The 19849-nt window shown below is 46.3% G+C and overlaps 2 protein-coding genes across 12 annotated transcripts in view; both read left to right on the top strand.

The window, feature by feature from the left end:
- The window catches only part of MTM1 (myotubularin 1), a 104137-nt gene extending 98359 nt beyond the window's left edge, over positions 1-5778 (top strand). For 5 of the 6 annotated variants that reach the window (XM_032475687.1, XM_006194953.3, XM_032475686.1 and 2 more), the window contains one exon: positions 4055-5778. In XM_032475687.1, the coding sequence (XP_032331578.1) occupies positions 4055-4222 (168 nt within the window). In that variant the 3' untranslated portion in view covers positions 4223-5778. The remainder of the gene's footprint in view (positions 1-4054) is intronic. The other variant, XM_032475685.1, reaches the window with a different exon arrangement.
- A 10667-nt stretch (positions 5779-16445) lies between these two features.
- MTMR1 (myotubularin related protein 1) overlaps positions 16446-19849 on the top strand; it is a 61673-nt gene continuing 58269 nt past the window's right edge. For 3 of the 6 annotated variants that reach the window (XM_032475680.1, XM_032475679.1, XM_032475678.1), the window contains exon 1: positions 16446-16755. In XM_032475680.1, coding sequence (XP_032331571.1) covers positions 16598-16755 — 158 coding nt within the window. In that variant the 5' untranslated portion in view covers positions 16446-16597. The remainder of the gene's footprint in view (positions 16756-19849) is intronic. The other 3 variants (XM_032475682.1, XM_032475681.1, XM_032475683.1) reach the window with 2 other exon arrangements.

Genomic DNA, 19849 nt, shown 5'->3' with positions numbered 1-19849 from the left:
TCCTCATCTCGGTGCTCAGCACCTCCATCCTAGACACTCTAGCCAGAAGCCTTAGACTCATCCTTTTTCTCCCTACTTTAAAAAATAGCTTTTTTGAAGTATAATTGACACATAATCATCTGCACGTGTTCCAAGTGTGCGGTGTGATAGGTTTTGACACATGTCTATACCCATGAAACTAGGCCCACAGTCTTGTGAACATATCCATCCCCAGCAAACATCTGCCTGTGTGCCTCAGTTATCCCTCCAGAGAACCACAGACCCACTCTGGTCGCTATAGATGAGCTGCCATTTTCTAGACGGAGTCACCCTTGCCTCCCTTCTCTGTCACACCCCTCATCCAAGGCTGGCAGGGAGCGCCTGCGGGGCTTGGCCCTCAGAAACCTGTACAGCCTCCGAGCACTTCCCCCTAGTCCCCCGCCGCCACCCTGGTGCCGCTGCAGGACCTTCTAGCTGGACTCCCTGATTCTAATCTTGCTTCCTTCCAGTCTGTTCTCAACACGGCAGCCAAAGTGGTTCTTGGAAAATGTACCCCCCAGATCCCATCACTTCTCTACTCAGCACTGTCCAGGGAGCTGCTCACCTCACCAGGGTCAAAGCCCAAGTCTGGACAGTGGCCTCTGACGCCTGGGGCCCCCGTCCCATGCCTGACCTCTCTGACCTCCTGGCCTCCTCACTGACAACTTTCTCCTACACCCTGCTTCGGCCATACTGAGCTCCTTGCTCAGCCTCAAGACACTCAAATGTCTGCTTGGTTCCCTCCCCCCACCCTCAAGCCTTCCCCCAAGAGGCATCTCTTGAGCATGCACAGTCACCGCAACACCCTGTTTAAAGTGTCACTGGCGCCCCAGCAGGCCCTGCCCCTCTCACTCCACTCTTTCCTAGTCTCAATCACCTTCCACATCCTTTGGAACTCACAGGATTTTTGTTTTCATTGTCTGTCTCCCCCTGCTGGAAGATCAGCACCATAAAGATGGGAATCTGAGCCACCTTTGTTCATGGATGGGTCCTGAGCTCCCAGAACAGTGAGTGGCCCTCAGTTGAGTACATGCAGACAATAATGGGCAAAGGATATTCACAGGCAGTGCCTGACTCTTACTGAGTGTCAGGCACTCTACCAAACATTCCTGTTCGAATGCCAAGATGCATTTTGGGAAAAAAAAAAAAAAACTCATATTCTGCAAAGTCATATAGTAAAATAACAGGGACTTACAGGAAGGATGGGGTTAAGAGTCAGGAAGAGACCTCTCCAGACCCGCATGCCTTTGTGACAGTCACATCTCTGCAGCATTTGCTGCATCTGGCCTCCAAATTGAATGGTGGTCCCCAAAAGACATGTCCACTTGGAACCTTTGAATGTGACCTTGTTTGGAAAAAGGGTCTTTACAGATGTAATTAAGGATCTCAAGATGAGGGCTTCCTGGATTTAGAGCAGGCCCTAAATCCAATGACAGGTGTCCTTATAAGAGAAAAGAGGGGAAGATTTGAGAGACAGACCCATAGGTAGGAGAAGACCATGTAAAAGCAGAGGATGATTGAAATTGATGCAGCCACAAGCCAGGGAAGCCTAGAGCTACCAGAAGCTGGAAGAAGCAAAGAAGGCTCTTACCCCAGAGCCTGCAGAGGGACCGTGGCCCTGCTGGCAGCCTGATTTGGGGCATCTGCCCTGCAAACTGGAAGAAAATAAATTTCTGTTGTTTTAAGCCATCAAGTTGAGGTCAGTTTCTTATGGCAGCCACAGGAAACTAATACACAGGCTTCCAGCCTGGAGCTCGTGCTCCCTCCTCTGAGATGCAGGCCCCAGAGGGCTTCTGCTTCTGATACAGACCCTTCTCCTGAGCATTAAAAATCAGATCCTGGTGGTAGCCTTCTTCATCAGTGTAGTGTCTTCCCAGCTTCCTTGTTGGTACTTGCAGCTTCCACAGATAGCTGAATGCAGTGGAAAGCAGGTCAGCTCTAGAAGCCACTAGCACTAAAGGAAGGCACTTCTGTAGACTTTCGGCCTTTTTCTTAATGTCTTCATATGTTGCTCAAGCTTTCTAGAAGCTTGCCCTTGATCACTTCAGAACTTTAACATGCTGACGAGGGAGTCTAGGGTCTGTTCTGTTGTGTATCTTGACCTGGGTGGTAATTACCTTAGTGTGCATGTATGCAAGGATTCATTGAGCTGAACATGTTTCAAAGATGTTGCACATTTTTGTATGTAATTTATATCTCAGTGCAAAAGTTTAAACAGTTTTTAAATTTTTTAAATTGAAGTATAGTGGGTTTACAATGTGTTAATTTCTGGTGTACAGCACAGTGATTCAGTTGTACATATATATATATTCCTTTTCATACGCTTTTTCATTATAGGCTATTTTAAGACATTGAGTAAGTTCCCTGTGCTCTACAGTAGGACCTTGCTGTTTATCTATTTTATATATAGTGGTGTGTATCTACAAATCCCAAACTCCCAATTTATCTCTCCTTCTCTTCACCTTTCTTACCTGGTAACAATAAGTTTATTTTCTATGTCTGAGTCTGTTTCTGTTTTGTAAATAGGTTCGTTTGTATCATTTTTTAAGATTTCCATGAGTGATACCCTAATGGTATTTTTCTTTCTCTTTCTGGCTTACTTTACTTAGTATGACAATCTCCAGGTCAACTAGCATCCCGGGGAGAATCGCATTCTGTTCCAGTGTCCCCTCCCCCCACCCCCGTTTATCAATCAAAGAAATGAGTATTGTACCAAAACAGACTATATGGAGTAACTTCACTGTCACAACAACCCTGTGGTCTGGGCTGCTTTTATTCCCATTTGACAGATAGGGAAATGGAGGCACCCAGAGAGTTGTCACACAGCTGTTAAGCGGCAGACTGGAGATTCACACCAAGGCAGGCGGGTGTCAGAGCCACTGCTTTCAGCCATGCATTAATATGGACAACAAAAAACGGATTTCTTCTGTATAGCACAGGGAACTCTATTCAGTATCTTGTAGTAAGCTATAATGAAAAAGAATTTGAAAATGAATATATGTATGTATATGTATGACTGAAACATTATGCTGCACACCAGAAATTGACAAATTGTAACTGACTATACTGCAATTAAAAAAACATGGACAATAGCACATGAAAAGATGTGCAAAGGCAGAGCAATGCAAACTAAAACCACCATGAGATACTATGTTATACTCATCAAATCCGCAAAAAAAAAATTTTTAATTCCTCTTATGTTGCCAAGTTGTGGGAAGGATGTGGAGGAAGAGGAACTTCCAGACACACTAGTTGGAGCATCAGGTCACATCACCATCTCAGAGAATAATCGGGCAGCATCGAGTAAAGTTGAAAAGACCATACTGTCCTCTCCAGCAATTCCTCCCCCTACCCCAAGGAAAATTCCTCCAAGAAACATTCACATACATGCATGAAGAGAAGTGTCCAAAGATGGTACAGCTTCGTGTATAACAGTGGGGAAGAGTGGACATCACGAGCTATCCGTCGGTGTGGGAATGGATAGATCAGCTGTGCTTTATTCATTCAACAGTGCTCAACTGCAACGAAATTCAGAAACACAGTGTCAGATCAAAATGTCAATTGATAAATACAAAATACAACCATTGATGGAAATTTTCACAAAGTAGAGAATAAGCATATATTTTGTTTCTGGATATTCACTTAGAGGCAAAGTGTCACAAAGCTGCACGGGAAGGAAGGCTGCACGCTAACCTGAGAAGAGCTGTTGGCTCTGGGAGCAAAAGAGAGCAGTGGGGGGATGGGTGGGGATGGGTGACACAGGGGACTGGCGCTCTGCCTGGGCTGATGCATTTTAAAAAGCTGGTGACGCATGTGTGAGGAAGTGTGTGCGTGAGTCGTTTTTTGGTGGCAGATAGCTGGGTATTTGATTAATCTTTGTGCTTTTCTGGATTGTAAATTTTGCAGCGTTGGAGGAAATGATGTACATTACCCACCACAAGAGAATTTGTTCAGAAAGCAGCCGCCGCCGTAGAAGTGTGGCTCAGGCGCATCTCGGTGGCGGAAAGCGGTAACTGACATTTATGCTTCTTTCCAGCAGCCAAATCCTGTGGAGCAGCGTTACATGGAACTCTTGGCCCTGCGTGACGAATACATAAAGCGACTTGAGGAACTGCAGCTCGCCAACTCTGCCAAGCTGTGCGATCCCTCAGCCTCCCCCTCTGGTCCTTCACAAATGATGCCCCACGTACAAACTCACTTCTGAGAGGCCACCTGGCCCCAAGTTAGAGTTCTGAATAAAGGAAATAGTTGACTTTCATTTGGGGCCTCTGTACAAAGTAGGTGAAACTATCTGCTTCCATGTAGAACTTGAACTAACCAAATCTTAAACTCTTGAATATGTGCCTTCTAGAATACAGATTGCAAGAAAACGACAGTGTCTGCATGGCAGTCGGAAGAAAGGAGCTGAGATGGGGTTTTGGAAAATCCTGACACCTTCCAAAAGCAGTTTTTGAAAGATAAATATTTAAATCTGATTTACCTCTTCAGAGATACTACGTATTCAATATGTATTTTGTGGGCTTAATTGGAACAATGACACTGTTAACCTTTTAAAGGGGAGAATGTATATGTTTATGAAATGGATTTTCCTCAAACTGCTTATAATGTTTGCTTTGGATTATCTAAAACAAAGCGAAACGTGAAAGATGTGTGTTACTGCCAAAAGCAACCTGAGCTCACCTTCCGAGATATTATCCCAAAGCAAGGTGTTTAAATAATTGCCAAATTTTATACCATCATGAGTGGTGACTTAAGGAGAAATAGCTGTGCAGAAGAGTTTTCCCTTATTTTGAAATTTGGAATATGAAGTATTTTCCCTTAATTTCCAAGAGAAGCATATTTTTATATTAAAAAAAAACCTGATAGGGCCCAGTTAAATATGATTTGATTTTTTTTAAACATTGCCAGTTCTGTTTTCTAAACTCTTTCATGAGCTTGCCGAAAATTCTGGCCCATTTTCAGGTTGGTGGAAACCCCTTAGACAGCACTGTTTAAAGATGTCGGATGCATTTTGCTGCTTAAGTGAATGTTTTCGCAAACGCTGCTCTAGTCAAACCAGCTTATCTGCCAAAGTGTAGGGTTGACCATATTGGATGCATGAACTGTTGCTAGAGCATCATCCTTTGAAATAAAAGCCGCAGATGTACATTTGTTGAGCGTACTCTTGAAACTTGTGTTTATGAATTTCAAAATGGTGTGGGATACCCTCCCCCGAGGCGTGCATAAAAACTGGTTTTACAAATTTTTACTTGAAGTACCCAGCGGTTTGCTTTTTCAGGTTTTTTTGGTTTTTTGGTTTTTTTTTTTTTTGAAATTTCAGATGCAGTTCTATTTGATATCAGAACTAATTCATTTAGTAAGTATATTTGTAAAAGTTAAGGCTAGAGTTAAAACAATGTGTTTTACAGTGATTTGTAAAGGACTATTTATAGCTAATATGGTTTTGTTTTCAATGAATTAAGAGAGAGTAAGTATATCTTTGTAAATTATTTTATGTCATAGCTTAAAGGTCTACCAAATAAGACATCTCAAATGCAGTAGCATAATGTATAAATTTTGTATGTATAAGAAATTTTATTAGACACTCTCTTGCTTTTTGTAAACGCTGTAAATATTTCATAAATTAACAAAGTGTCACTCCACAAAAAGAAAAAAAAAGCTCATACTAATAGCTTAAAGGGTGTTGTGAAATTTCATGAAAAAATTTTCATGGCAATGATGACTAAAGACCTGCTGTAATAAATACATTAACTAAACATAGCGCTCTGGTTCCAGGGCTGTAACTGTGTGTGCGTCTTAAACATGCAGTTTGCCTATCTTATTTTCTTTTCCTGGATCTACTTCATATGCTCTTTATCTTACTAGCAATCTTGTACATGGCTCTCCCCAAATCCCAACAATGTTGGACGCTTAAGTACATGAACAATGTGTGTTTTAAGCCACAGCTGTCTCTATGAAAGTAAGAGTCGCTTTCACGAAAGCACTGGGGTGCACACACGCGAGACTCTGGGTGGGGAACACAGCAGTTGACATTAAGGGAGAGTGAAAGCCTAGTTGAAATAAGCCACACTTGATGTCTCTTTAGGGAAGAATTATTAAAATTCTTCAAATACTGCCAATTGGAAATTATGTCATTTACCTACATGCAGCCCAAGAATGCTAAGTAGTTACAATAGTAAGCTAAAATGAACCATTTAAAAATCTAAATAGGACTATTAAAAGATCAAGTATATCTTGACTGTAAGTATTTGAGATGCCTCGCAAGGTTCTTCCTCAGATATGCCTGCGTTTAACCTTCTCTGCGACCTCGTGGCCACATGGTGTTCTATTATCCCAAAGTCCCAGAGCATCACAACAAACTGAATTCTACCTCTATTGCATTCCCATTGAATAGCTCAGCACTGACTTCTGGCATGAAGCAGAATAATCTCTTCCTGGGACAGCCCTTCAAGTAATTTGCAATTATGTACACTTTTGACAATGTAACAGTTTTTTCTAAATCTTGTCAGAGTACTTTCTTTTTATTTATTTATTTTTATTGAAGTATAGTCAGTTATAATGGGTCAATTTCTGGTGTACAGCATAATGTCCTGGTCATGCATGTATATACATATATTCATTTTCATATTCTTTTTCATTAAAGGTTATTACAAGATATTGAATATAGTTCCCTGTGCTATACATTAGGACATTGTTGTTTTTCTGTTTTATATATAGCAGTTAGTATCTACAAATCTTGAACTCCCAATTTATCCCTCCCCACCTCCTTTTCCCCCTGGTAACCATAAGTTTGTTTACTATGTCTGCGAGTCTGTTTCTGTTTTATAGATGAGTTCATTAGTGTCCTCTTTTTTCTTTCTTTTTTTTTTAAAGATTCCATATATAAGTGATATATGATATTTGTCTTTCTGTGACTTACTTCAGTTAGTATGATAATCTCTAGGTCCATCCATGTTGCTGCAAATGGCCTTATTTTCTTTTTTATGGCTGAGTAGTATTCCTGTGTGTGTGTGTACACTACAGCTTCTTTATCCAGTCATCTGTCGATGCACATTTAGGTTGTTTCCATGTCTTGGCTACTGTAAATAGTGCTGCTGTGAACATTGGGGTGCAGGTATCTTTTTGAATTAGAGTTCCTTTTGGATATATGCCCAGGATTGGGATTGCTGGATCATACAATAAGTCTATTTTTAGTTTTTTGAGGAATCTCCATATTATTTTCCGTAATGTTTGTTGAGCATCAGAGGGCGGGTGAGTCTGCAAGGTGAGAGGACAGACACTGTTAGCTCTCCTGTTACCAGTGATACAATCAGTCACCACTGGGTGAAACAACTAGCTTAATTCATTTTGTTACATCTCAGGAAAATTTTAGACTTTGAGTCGCCTCCGATTTTATTCCCGATTTCTATCCTTGCATCTATCCAAACCCAGATCGTACACTTCCAACTCCTTCAGTCCCTAAATGGAAGAAAGGGAGCTATTTACTGGGGACATAGGTGCCGGATTCTGTATTATTTGGCCTCCCCACAAACTTATAACATTGATAGGGTTGGTTTTTGTTTTGTTTTTGGTCATTTTATAGATGAGGCCTAAAGCTCAAGAGCCAGAAGTGTTTGGGTTTTTTTACGTATTTTTTTAGACAGTATTTATCAACAAATACTGTCTTCTGTGACCCAGATCTGTGTCAGCTGGTCTTTGTTGGGAAACAAAAATGAGTAAAACGGTGACTTCCTTCAAGGAGTGTCTGGCCTAGTGGGAAGACAGTCCAGTTAACTGGGAATTCCCAAGCAGGTTGCAGCTGAGACGGGAGGGAAGGGGGCAGGGCACAACCGTGAAAAGAATGAGTCGGCCATTAGCACCAAGATAGTGAAGTTTCAACTCCCAGTAGAACTTGAGCTTCAGTATAGGCTCATTGAGATACAATAGCTGCTAAATGGCACTCCCACGGGTGCCAGGGCAGTTTCAAGGCTGCCCATGAAAGGTCAGAGGGTGGGTGGTGGCCCAATTCCTGGGAATCCCAGCCCCTTCCCCAGAGCAGCTGGAATCATCCTCCCACTTGTTAGCATATGAAGTTACCTAGCCTATAAAAACTAGCAATCCCTTGTCCCAGGTCAATCAATCTTTCTCTCTCTCTCTCTCTCGCTCTCTCTCTCTTTCTCTCTCTCTCCCCCCCCAACCCTCTCTCTCTTCTCCCCTTCTCCCCTGCTCCCCTCTCTCCCCTCTCTTCTCTCTGCCTTTCTCTCACCTTCTGAGACCCGGCTGTACTCTGTCAATGGAGTGTGCATCTCTCTGAATAAATCTACCTTCACTCTGTTATGGCTGACTCTTGAATTCTTTCCTGCACAAAGCCAAGGACCCTTACTTGGCGGGGCGCATCCCAGGGTTTTGCCCGAGACCTGGGACATGGCCATCCTCTCACACCCCATTTTTTTCTGTATCATCCCCACTGATACATTAATAACTGTCTTAGGTCAGATTCCTTAGAAGCAGAGAATAAGCAGGGATTTGAGGGCACATGATGTACTGTGGAAGAGCTCCCAGGAACGGGCAATGAGGGAGCTGGAGAGAGTGGAGGCAGGAGCTGGACAGAGAGTGGGGCAGCTGGGGTCTACTTCAGCCTGAGTCCCCGAGGCGCTCTGCAGCTAGAAGGGCATCTCAGAGGTGCTTCATTTTGAGACAAGACTTGTTCTCCCAAATCAGTCATTGGTTACAAGCTGTCCCGGGGGTAGGAGGGGACAGGTATGTGTCACCTTCTAGGAAAGATGGCTTCTGTACCTGAAGACGCTCCCTGGGAGAAGAGGGCATCTGGGAACCCTTAGCAGTCAACACTCCCAGCAGCTGGGGGGTGGGGTAAAGCCAGCAAAGTGGATCTGTTTAGGGGCCCAACACTGTCCCCCTCAACACTGAAACTACTTCCCCTATGCTGGCAAGTGAGAGACAAGTTTTCACAGTTGCCAGTAAATAATAATAGCTTATATTTGCATCATGCTTACAACGTACCAGGCACTGTGCTAAGTGTTTTACCTATATTAAAATTCCTTTAATTGCCACAACAAGCCTATGATTAGCTGTATTATTATTATTATTATTATTATTATTATTATTATTATTATTTTATTTGCTAAGCACAGAGAAGTCACTTGTCCAAAGTTACCCAGTGCTAGGGAATAGAGCGAGTTTCCAACCAAACCACTGTGGCTGGGAGCCTGTGCTCTGGTGCACGCTGCTGCCTTGCCAGAAGACTCAGAATCCTGTCAAAGTAAAGCAGGTTAGAAGATCTTTCTTGTCCCTAAAGAAGCATATCGTTGCTCCTCAGTGTTTACCGTCTGTGGATTTCAGCGCCTGATCACACTGAGTCAATGATGCTATTTCTGAGTTGGGAAGAGACATGGACCGCCCCATACAATGTCTGCTGTTTTAACATACTTGAATGTGGATATATGTAGCATTCAAAACATCCAAGACTCTCAAAATAGATTGTTAAACCCCTCCACTGAAGGCCTTGGTCCGCTGCCTGAGACCTACCTAGCTGCCATGGATGGCAAAGAAATCACCTGCTTTTCTCCCCACTTGGTTGAGCCCCAAGGGGTACTGATCAGAAAGAAAAGAATTCTTCCAAAGTCAACACAATGAACAGGTCAATGGAAGGCTCAAACATTTACTCTGGAAGCTGATGTCACTACTTGGCAACCACATGTTACTACCCTGGGGGGAAATTAAAACCTTGAGTGTTTGTTTTGTTTTGTTTTGTTTTCATTTTATTGGTCCCCAGATTAACTGGCTTGAACTCAGGGTCTCCCTTTCTTCACCTCTGTGATGGTTAATTATAGGTATCAACTTACTCAGGCCACAGGATGATCAGAGAGCTGCTTAAACCTGATTTCTGGGTGTGTCTGGGAGGTATCTCTGGAAGAGATTAGCATTTGAATTGGTGGATTGAGTAAAGGGTAAATGGGCATCATCCAATCCACCAAGGACCTGAATAGAAGAAAAAACGTGGAGGAAGGACAGAGTCTCCCTGCTTGACTGCTGAGCTGGAACATCTCCTCCCCTGCTCCCAGTCCTCAGGCCTTTGAATGACACCACTGGCTTTCCTGCGTCTCTAGCTTGTAGACAGCAGCATGTGGGACTTCTCAGCCTCCATAAACTTGAGACCTTTGAGTAAAGCAGATTGCCTTAATAATCTGAGTGGGCCTCAACTCATCAGTTGAAGGCCTTAAGAGCAAACACTGAGGTTCCCCCAAAAGGAAGGAATTCTGCTCCACACTCTGACTTCTGACTCAAGACTGCACTATCAACTCTTGCTGAAATTTCCAGCCTGCCGGCCTGGCCTGCAGATTTCAAATGTGCCAGCTCCCACAATGTCATGAGCCAATTCCTTAAACTAAATCCCCCTCGATCTTTCTCTATCTCTCTGTACACACACACACACACACACACACTATTTTCTGGGCTTCTCTCAATAACCCTTACCTGATACCTTTGGTAGGCATTTTCATCCCCCTAACACGCCTATTCCCTAAACCCTGGAATCTGAATATGTTATGGAGTGGGAGGGGGAATTTGCAGGGGAAAGGGGGGAAATTTGCAGATCTAATTAAGGTTACAGACTTGAAGGTAGGGAGAGCATCCTGGATCATCCAGGTGGGCCCTATCTAATCATACGGGTCCTTAAAAGCAGAGAGCTTTCTCTGGCTAGAAGCAGAATAGATCCCTCAGGAGGGAAAGTCAGAGAGATCAAAGTGTAAGAGATGCTTGACCCACTGCTGGAGTGAAGGCCGCATGGAAAGCACGAGAAAGAGTGAGGGCCGCCTCTGGGATCCGAGAGCAGCCAGCTGGCTGACAGCCAGAAAGGAAATGGGAACCTCAGTCATACAACCACATGCAACTGAATTTGGTCAATGATCCAAAGAGCTGGGTTCTCCCCAGAGCCTCCAGAAGAGAGCCCAGCCCTGCCCACACCTTGACTTCAACCTGTGAGACCCTAAGCAGAGGATCCAATGAACCTACCTGGACTTCTGACTTATAGAAACTTCAAGAAAATGGAAGGGTGTGGCTTAAGCTGCTAAATTTGTGGTAATTTATTATAGTACCAGTAGAAAATGAACCCCGTGCCCAATGCTGTGCACCATCATGAAATAACTAATTATTGTGTTGAGAAAAGTCTGGAAACCTTCACATAGACAGGTCAACATTTTTAAACAGGGCTAGATGGTGCCTCTGTGATGAACAGGGTTAATGCCGAACCTCTTATGAACCTGGATCCAAGACAGCACACAGAAGTCCCTCTGTTGCCTCATTTGCCAGGAATTGCTTTGGGCTTAAACAGCACAATAACAGACACAAAAATGAACACCATGAGCTGGACACACTGCCCCACCTGGAACCACAGAGAGGGCCACATTTCGCTTGATGATGTGGATGCCCTCCGCGGCCGTCTGTGAAGACTGGATCGAAGTCCTGCTCTTGTGAGTTGACGATACAACCCCTTCCAACTGTGGGACCATTGCTCTATAGTGGTCCTCACATGTAGTTCCATAGAAGATTAGATTTGCTCGTTCCTAACAAAGTGATGTTTTCTCATTGGTGGTTGTTTTAATTTTGTTTTTTATTGAGGTGTAGTTGATTTACAGTGTTAGTTTCAGGTGTAAGCAAAGCGATCCAGTTATACTTATACATACATATATATTTTTTTCAGATTCTTTTCCATGATAACTTATTACAAGAAATCAAATGTAGTTCCCTGTGCTATACATTAGGTCCTTGTTGTTTACCTGTTTTATAACTCTTAATTTGTCCCTCCCCTGCCCTTTCCCCTTTGGTAACCATAGTTTGTTTTCTATGTCCATGAATCTATTTTTGGTTTGTAAATAAGATTTGTATCATTTTTTGATTCTGCATATAAGTGATATCATGTTATATTTGTCTCTGACTTGCTTCACTTAATATGATAATCTCTAGGTCCATCCATGTTACTGCAAATGGCATTATTTCATTATTTTTATGGCCAAGTAGTATTCCAGTGTGTGTGTGTGTGTGTGTGTGTATCTATCTATCTCACATCTTCATAAAATGATGATGTTTTTGAGAAACCCATTTAACAAGAAATGGTCAGGTCCACCTCCATTGGCTTGATTTCTTTTCCAGAAACAAAACTGGTGGCCTCATCAAGAGTTCCCACATTGTGGAGCTGAACATTACATTTCAAAAGGAGTTTTCAGGTTTTAGGAAAATGTACCAGCTTTTTACCACCTCTCTCATGAGCTCTGGACCCCTGTGACGACAGTCTACTAGACGTCTCCACTTGGATCATCCAAAGGCACTTCCCAAGGCTACCATGCATCATGGTGCAGGTTGTGCAGTGCACAAGGGAGTCACATCACAGAGAGACCATTCACAGTGAAGACCTCACAGATTTCTAGATCTGTCATGGCATTTTCTTGGCATATGACAGGCAAAGGCTGAGCTTTAATAAAATCGGCGTATTACGACTATTTACGCAAACAGTAATCCAGTGTTGTGAAGAACGGGTTTCTTTTCTAATGGATGTGCAGTTACCAGCCTGCCCCCTATTGGTCAAAAGAGGTCACAGGGCCAGGCCACATTCGGCAGGAGGGGAATAGACTCGCCGCTTAATGTGGGAGTGCAAGGTCACATTGCAAAGAGCATGTCACCCTGTGGAGATGGGGACTTGGGGGACAGATCCAAGGCATTGCCCTGGCTGCTGCTTCTGCTGTGAGTAATAAACTGCCTTTGTTCCTTCACAGCTGCAGGCCGCATAGTGTGAAGCACCTTCCTTACAGGGTGCTTTGGGCATGGATTCCCAGCTGGGTGTGGAAGGGTGCTGAGAAGAGGGGGATTCCTTCTCTGGGCCAGATATCAAGAGAAGTGTTTGGGTGCTCTGTTGATGCAAACACACACACACACACACACACACACACACACACACACACACTCCAAAACCTAGTGGCTTAAAACAACAATTTATTTCTCAAAAACCTGTCAGTCAATAGGATACATCTCCAGCTTCACATGGTGTCGGCTGGGCCCCTGGAATGGCCAGAAGTCCTGAAATGGCCTCACTCACATGGCTGTCAGTGCCGTCTTCTGGCTGGGGAACTCAGCTGGGGCTGGTGGCTGGGAGCCTTGGTGCGAGCCTTTCCATGTGGCTGGTTGGGCTTCCTCACAGCATGGCAGCTGAGTTCCAAGAAAGAGTGCTCCCCGAAGCCCAGGTGGAAGTTGCAGATCCCTTACGGCCCAGCCTAGGAAATTACACAGCATCCCTTCTCCCACATTCTATTGGTCAAAAGACGTTACAGGGTCAGTCCACATTCATACAGAGGGGACACAGACTGCACCTGCTGATGTGGGAGTGGCAAGATCATATTGCCAAAGAGTGTGTGGGGTGGCAGACATAATTGCAGCTATCTTTGGAGGCACCGTCTACCACAGGGGGGCCATACAGTAGTATTTCTTCCAGTGCAGAGAGCCCTGCCTACATCAGAATCCAGAACAAAGTCTAAACATCTTAGTCCAGCAGCCAGGTGCTTCACGTCTTGGGCCTTAGCCTCTGGTTGACCTCCTCACTTGCCTGACGATGCTCCAGCAACACTCAATTTCTTGGGGTTTCCTGCATGTAATACACTGTTTACTTGATGCCACAGATTTGTCCAAAACTATTCCTTTTGCCAAGAACAACCTGACTTCTTCGCCTGATCAAAGACTTACTCATCCTTTAAGATTCAGCTTTGTGTCACCATTTCTAGGATGTCTTCCTAACCCCTCTTCTCCCATGGATTGGCTCAGGTGTTTCCCCCAGCCTGGTGTGCTTACCCCCGTCACAGCACTTACCAACCATTATGTCACTGTTAATTTGTCTGTTTCCTTCACTTGCCTGTGAGCTTCTGAGGCAGGGATATGTCAGATTCCATCTCTGTTCCATAAGTCCGAAGTTTGCTAACCAAATTGAAAGTCTAAGAGTGTCACAGTGAACTCTTCTTTGGCCTAATCCTCCCTGAAGAGAATGGTACTTCAAATAAGTTTAAAATTTCACCATTTTCTTTCCGACCAATCTCAGGGCAGCTCAGATGCCTGCAGCTCCAAACAAAGTACTCGACTAAAAGTGGGCGTCCCAGTCTTCTCGGGCGGCCATAACAAAATACCACAGACTGGGCAGCTTAAACAACAGACATTTATTCTCTTACAGTTCTGGAGGCTGGAAAGTCCAAGATCAAGGTTCTGGCATGGCTTGATTCCTTGTGAGAGCCCTCTTCCTGGCTTGCAGACAGCTGCCTTCTCACTGTGTCCTCACCTGGCCTTTCCTCAGTGCCTACTCGTGGAATGAGACCAAGTTCTCTGGTATCTCTCTTTGTAAAGGCACTAATTTCATCACATCAGGGCCCTAGCCTTATGACCTAATCACCTTCCAAAGGCCTCATCTCCAAATATCATCAATTGAGGGTGAGTGCTTCAACATATAAATGGGTGGAGAGTGGGGGGAGACACATTCAGTCTATAATAGGGGGTAAAACATTTGATTTTTTTTATTGAAGTATAATCAGTTACAGTATGTCAATTTCTGGTGTGCAGCATAATGTTCCAGTCATACATATATATACACGTACATTCATTTTCATATTCTTTTTCATTAAAGGTTATTACAAGATATTGAATATAGTTCCCTGTGCTATACATAAGAAATTTGTTTTTTTAAATCTATTTTTACATACAGTAGTTAATATTTGTAAATCTTGAACTCCCCAATTTATCCCTTCCCACCCGCTTTCCCCAGGTAACCATAAGATTGTTTACTATGTCTGCAAGTCTGTTTCTGTAAAACATTTGATTTCATAGTTTTGGAAAACCAGTGTGTGTGGATGTTGCAGGAAAATGGGTTGTGAGACGATGGCCATGTCCCAGGTCTCAGGCAAGTCCCTGGGATGTGCCCCGCCAGGTGAGGGTCCTTGGCTTTGCACGGGAAGGAATTCAAGAGCGAGCCATAGTAGAGGGAAGGTTGATTTATTCAGAGAGATGCACACTCCATAGACAGAGTGAGGGCTGTCTCAGAAAGCGAGAGAGACGCTGCGAGGCGTGGGGTTAGTTTTTATGGGCTTGGGAAATGCATATACTAGCAAGTAGGAGAATTATTACAGCTATTTTGGGGGAGAGGCTGGGATTTTTCAGGAATTCGGCCACTGTGCACTTTTTGACTTTATGGTCGGCCTTGGAACTGTTACAGCACCCCTGGGAGTGCCATTTACCATGCTATTGTATTACAATGAGTGTATAAGGAAGCTCAAAGTCTAGTGGAAGTCAAGTCTTCCACCATCTTGGACTTAGTTGATTCTAACCAGTTAACCTGTCCTCAATTGCTGTGCCACTCTTTTAATGGTTGTGTCCTGCCCCTTTCCCTCCTGTCTCATGGAGATCTTCCCTTTCTCACTCGGTCACCCTTTCACCCCAGGCTTACCCCCTCTTGGGTGTTAAGATGGCTGCTGAGGCTTCAGGTATCACATCCTCACCATTCAGTTGGAAGTTATTAAGCTCAGTTGAAAGATGGGTTTGGGATGGGAACTAGTAACTTCCTGCCTACATGTCTGCCTTTTATCAGGATGCAGAAGATTCCTTTTATATTTCACTGGCCAGACCTGGGTCATAGGTCTGCTGCCCATACCCAGGGCAATCACAGGCAACGGGGCTTCGTCATGATTGTCATCTCCACCCCTAACTAAATCAGGGCTGAGCTGAGAGGGGATGAGCTGTTGGATATGCAAACCCTAACAAAATGAGCAGGGAAATAAATATAGACCAGGAATCAAACGTCCTAAATGCCTTTATCATCAGATATTGCCTTGATTTTCACAGTGGTGATTTAGCCAACAGAAGTTAAATGTTACTCTTAATATAAACCAAGGGCGTAAGTTCTGAGGGCGGCATCAGAACACTTGGTTGCCCTACAGAAGGCAGGGAGGTGGTTTTGCGGGGGGTGGGGGGGTGATGAGCGGGGAGAGGAAGAATGGAGTGAGGAGGGATTGCTAAAATGTATGGCATTGGTCTTGCTTGGGGTTGGAGGTGTCAAGATCAGGGACCCCCAGGGGGCCTTGGCTTCTCCCACCCCAAAACTTTTCTGGGAAGGAAAACAAATCTTTTTTAATCCTTGAATTTCCCTAAATTTTTTTTTTTAACCGTGTGTCTCTATAGTCAATCTAGTAGTTTCCTGAGCAAAGCGCGTTCTGCATAATCCCTTTGTCCATTTCGACCCCAAGGGGCCTGGGACGTGCCCGGGTCGCCCCAGCCCGAGGCCCCACATCCCCCGCCGGCGGGCCAGGCGCCCAGGTGGGGCTCGGGCGGGGCGCGGGGCCCCGGCTCCCGGCTGCGCGCCGGCCTCCCCGCCCCCCGCCCCGACCCCCGCGCGCGGGGCCTTGTGGGTAACGCGGGGCCGCCAGGTGACAGCTAATGGCGGCGGCCGCCTGAGCCGGGCGGGCGGCGGATCGGGGCCGCCAGAGGCGCGCGGCCGGACCTTCGGGGTGCCGCTCCCCTCGCGACCGCGGCTTCCCCGCGGCGGCGGGCTCGGTGCGCCATGGACAGGCCGCCGGCGGCGGCGGCGGCGGCGGCGGCGGCGGGCGGCGAGGGCGGCGGGAGCCTGGGCCCGGGGCCGGCGGGCGGCAGGAGGCCCCCTCGGGTCGCGGGGGTCCCCACCGCCGGCTCCCGGCAGCCCAGCGTGGAGACCCTGGACAGGTAAGCGGGGGCCCGGGCCGCCGCGGCCTCCCGCGCCCCGACTCCCGAGGGCCTCGCGCGAGGCCCGGCTGCCCCTCCCCGCGCGCCGGGCTGAGGCCGAGTTGGGGTGCCCCCGCCCCGGTCCCGTCCCCGGTCTCTCCGGAGCCCTGCGAACGCCCGCCTCCTCCCTGGGCCAGCACCTGGCTCACTTCCGCCTCGTGCGGAGCTCCCCGCACCCCGAGGGGCGTCGCAGCTGTCAAACCATGTCCCTTGCCGCCCCCCCGCTGCATCTTGGAGACGCTTTGGCGGCCCTTGCTTCGGGTTTGGGAGGAAATTTCACCCTGGCTCCCCTTTTTTAGGGTGATCTTGCCTCGTGTGGTTTGAAGACCCAAATCCCACCGCTGCTGCTTGAGGTCTTTGATGGTGGGGTTGGGAGGGGGGGCCGAGGTGCGGGGCGGAACCCCGCGGCTGTCGGAGCTGGTGCAGATGGAGGCAAAGGTACCCTCATTTGAAAAACTGGAATGGAAAACTTCCAAACTGCTCCCCATACAAGAACACACCATCCTTTACTTTCAGTTCATCACGCTGTAAAGGAACCGGCTTATTTTCACGAACACGGCAGCCTACTGCTTCTTAGGCAGTCGGAGAACTAAGATCAATTAGAAGCATAAACCCACCATGTTCAACTGGGAAGGCCACCCTAAAGCTCAGGGAACAAGGGATGGGTGATCCCATAGCCTGGAATGTTCAGCTTTCCCACATCTTGGCCGTTTCACTGGCGCTAGAGTGCAGTTAGGCAAGGGATACTGGTGGATCCTCTGGGTCAGTTTCAGATGTTGGTTCCTGCCTGTCTTAGTTATATCAGTGAGCTGAACTTTTGGGAGTTTCCAGAAGCTTAGAAACAACAAGAAACAATCCCTTGGGTTCTACCTCAGTGTAATTACAATTATTTTAATAAAGTAATTACCCAAGTAATCAGCTTCACTGGAAACTAATCACAGCTGAGACAGTACATGGAATGGTTGTGATTTTACTTACCTGCAGACATTCTGCAGCATATGAGGGCTCGGAGAGTCAGGGAATAATGCAAGACGGCTTTTGCTCTTTGGCTTACCATCTAGTGGAGAATACAGACAAACCAACAATTGAAATCAAATGTGATGAGGGCCAGGGTGGAGGTACACTTGAAAGTGCTCTGGATGTGGTGTGCATGAGACTCATCTGAGAAGCTTTTGGAGAACTCTAGGTGGCCAGACCCCACTCCCGAGCCTTCTGATGCAGGAAGTTCAGGTGAGGCCCAGGAGTTAGAATTTTTCAAAAAGGCTCCACAGCCTCGGTTGTGATCCACTGCATCGTGATACATGGTGGTGGGGTACTTGATTTGTTTTTTTAGTGGCAGGGGGTTGGGGAGTATGGGCAGGAAGCCAGGGCCTTCTGAGGAAGCTGACATTTGAGCTGAATGGTGAAGAAGGAGAAGTTAGCCAGGGGACTGGGGCATGGTGGACATAGTGGGGTGTGGGGGTGGAGGGCTTTTTGGCCGCAGGAGTGGAATGTGAAGTCCTGCAGGCTGGATGCTGGATGCTGGATGTGAGGAACTGGTAAGAGAGAAGACCTGCGGGAAAGTGGGGCTAGAGGTCCTCAAGGGGCCTGTGTACCTTCCAAGGAATGTGCCTTTGTCTTCTGTGCCAAGGCTTCTCGGCAAGGTTCTGTGTAACCGAGAGTCTGAATCGCCTCCAGTGCTTGATTTTAATGCAGATTCTTGGGTCCCACTCTAATCCATCGTCTCTGGGGGAGAGCCTGAAATTCTGCATTTTTAACAACCATCTGAGCTACAAGTAGGATGGGCTGTGTGGTCTCTGGCCCAGAATGGTACTGGTTTACTGATTGGGCCAGTGTCGTTACTAATAGCATCCTTCTGCAACTCACAATAGTGTCTGGGTTTGGATGAGAAATTATATGGTCACCCTAGCTATGGGGAGCACAAAAGGATTTCCATCAGGTGAGCTACTGGATGGGGTAGACATTTGAGAATAGTTGCTGTGTAGTAGTGTCATGAATGGACCAGAGGCGGGGAGTCTCATTGAGTTAGGTTATGTAGGTTCTGGAAATGCTTATGTCTCAGTCGTTGGTCTGCAAATATGAGTGCCTACTCTGTGTCAGCACTGTGTTGGGCCTGAGGATGGAGCAAGGAACAGACACCCACAAATCCCTGCCCTTGGGGAGCATCTGTTTAGTGGGACAGAGAGAGAAAAAGCAAGGCAAGCATGTTCTATTTTACGTGGTGATAGGTGCGAGGGCAAGGAAGGAAGTTGGGGAGGGGATAGGACGTGTTGGGGGTGTGCCCTTCAGGGAATGGTTGGAATTTTATATAGGATGGTCAGGGAAAGCCTTGCAGGGAAAGGTGGCATCGCCCCTGAAGAGGTGAGGGGTCTAGTCATGCACATATCTGGGGTGTCAGCATTCTAGGAGTGTGAGCCAAGGGTTCAAGGATCAGCAAGGAGACTGATGTCAGTAGCAGGGAGGGAGCTAGGGGGAGAACAGGAGGGGACAGGATCAGGGAGGTCACGGGGAGCCACAGGGCAGGGGGTTGGAGCAGAGGAGTGACAAAACCTGGTGTAGATTTCAGTAAGCTCCCCATGGCTGCTGTGTAGACAACAGCCCGGAAGGGGAAAGAGTTGAATCAGAGTCTAGCAGGTAGGAGGCTATTGCAGTCATCAAAGCGAGAGAGGATGGTGGCTTAGACCGGAGCAGTGGGGTCGAGGAAGGGAGAAGTGGTCAGATCCGAGATAAGATTTGAAGAAAATTTGCAGCGTAGAGCCTGTGGGGCTTGCTGAAGATTGCCTGTTGGTAGGAGAGAGGAGTCAAGGACGAACCCAGTGTTTGGGGCTTGCAGAAAACAGTGTTGCTGAGGTGGAGAAGCCTCTAAGTGGAGCAGGGTTAGGAAGTTAGCATGCTCTCAGCCCTGGTTGTATCAGTGAGGAGATGTCAGATGGATGTTCCAGAGCAGAGGTCAGAGAGGCAGTTGGTTTACATAAGCCTGCAGTTCAAGAGTGGTGTCTGGGCTGGAGACCTGAATTTGGGCGTTACGGGCATAGAGACGGGGCTTAAATTCACA

Source organism: Camelus ferus, chromosome X (assembly GCF_009834535.1).
Source record: "Camelus ferus isolate YT-003-E chromosome X, BCGSAC_Cfer_1.0, whole genome shotgun sequence".
Lineage (NCBI taxonomy): Eukaryota > Metazoa > Chordata > Mammalia > Artiodactyla > Camelidae > Camelus > Camelus ferus.
The sequence above is the reverse complement of the archived record's forward strand: the minus strand, read 5'-3'. Positions and strand labels throughout refer to the sequence as shown.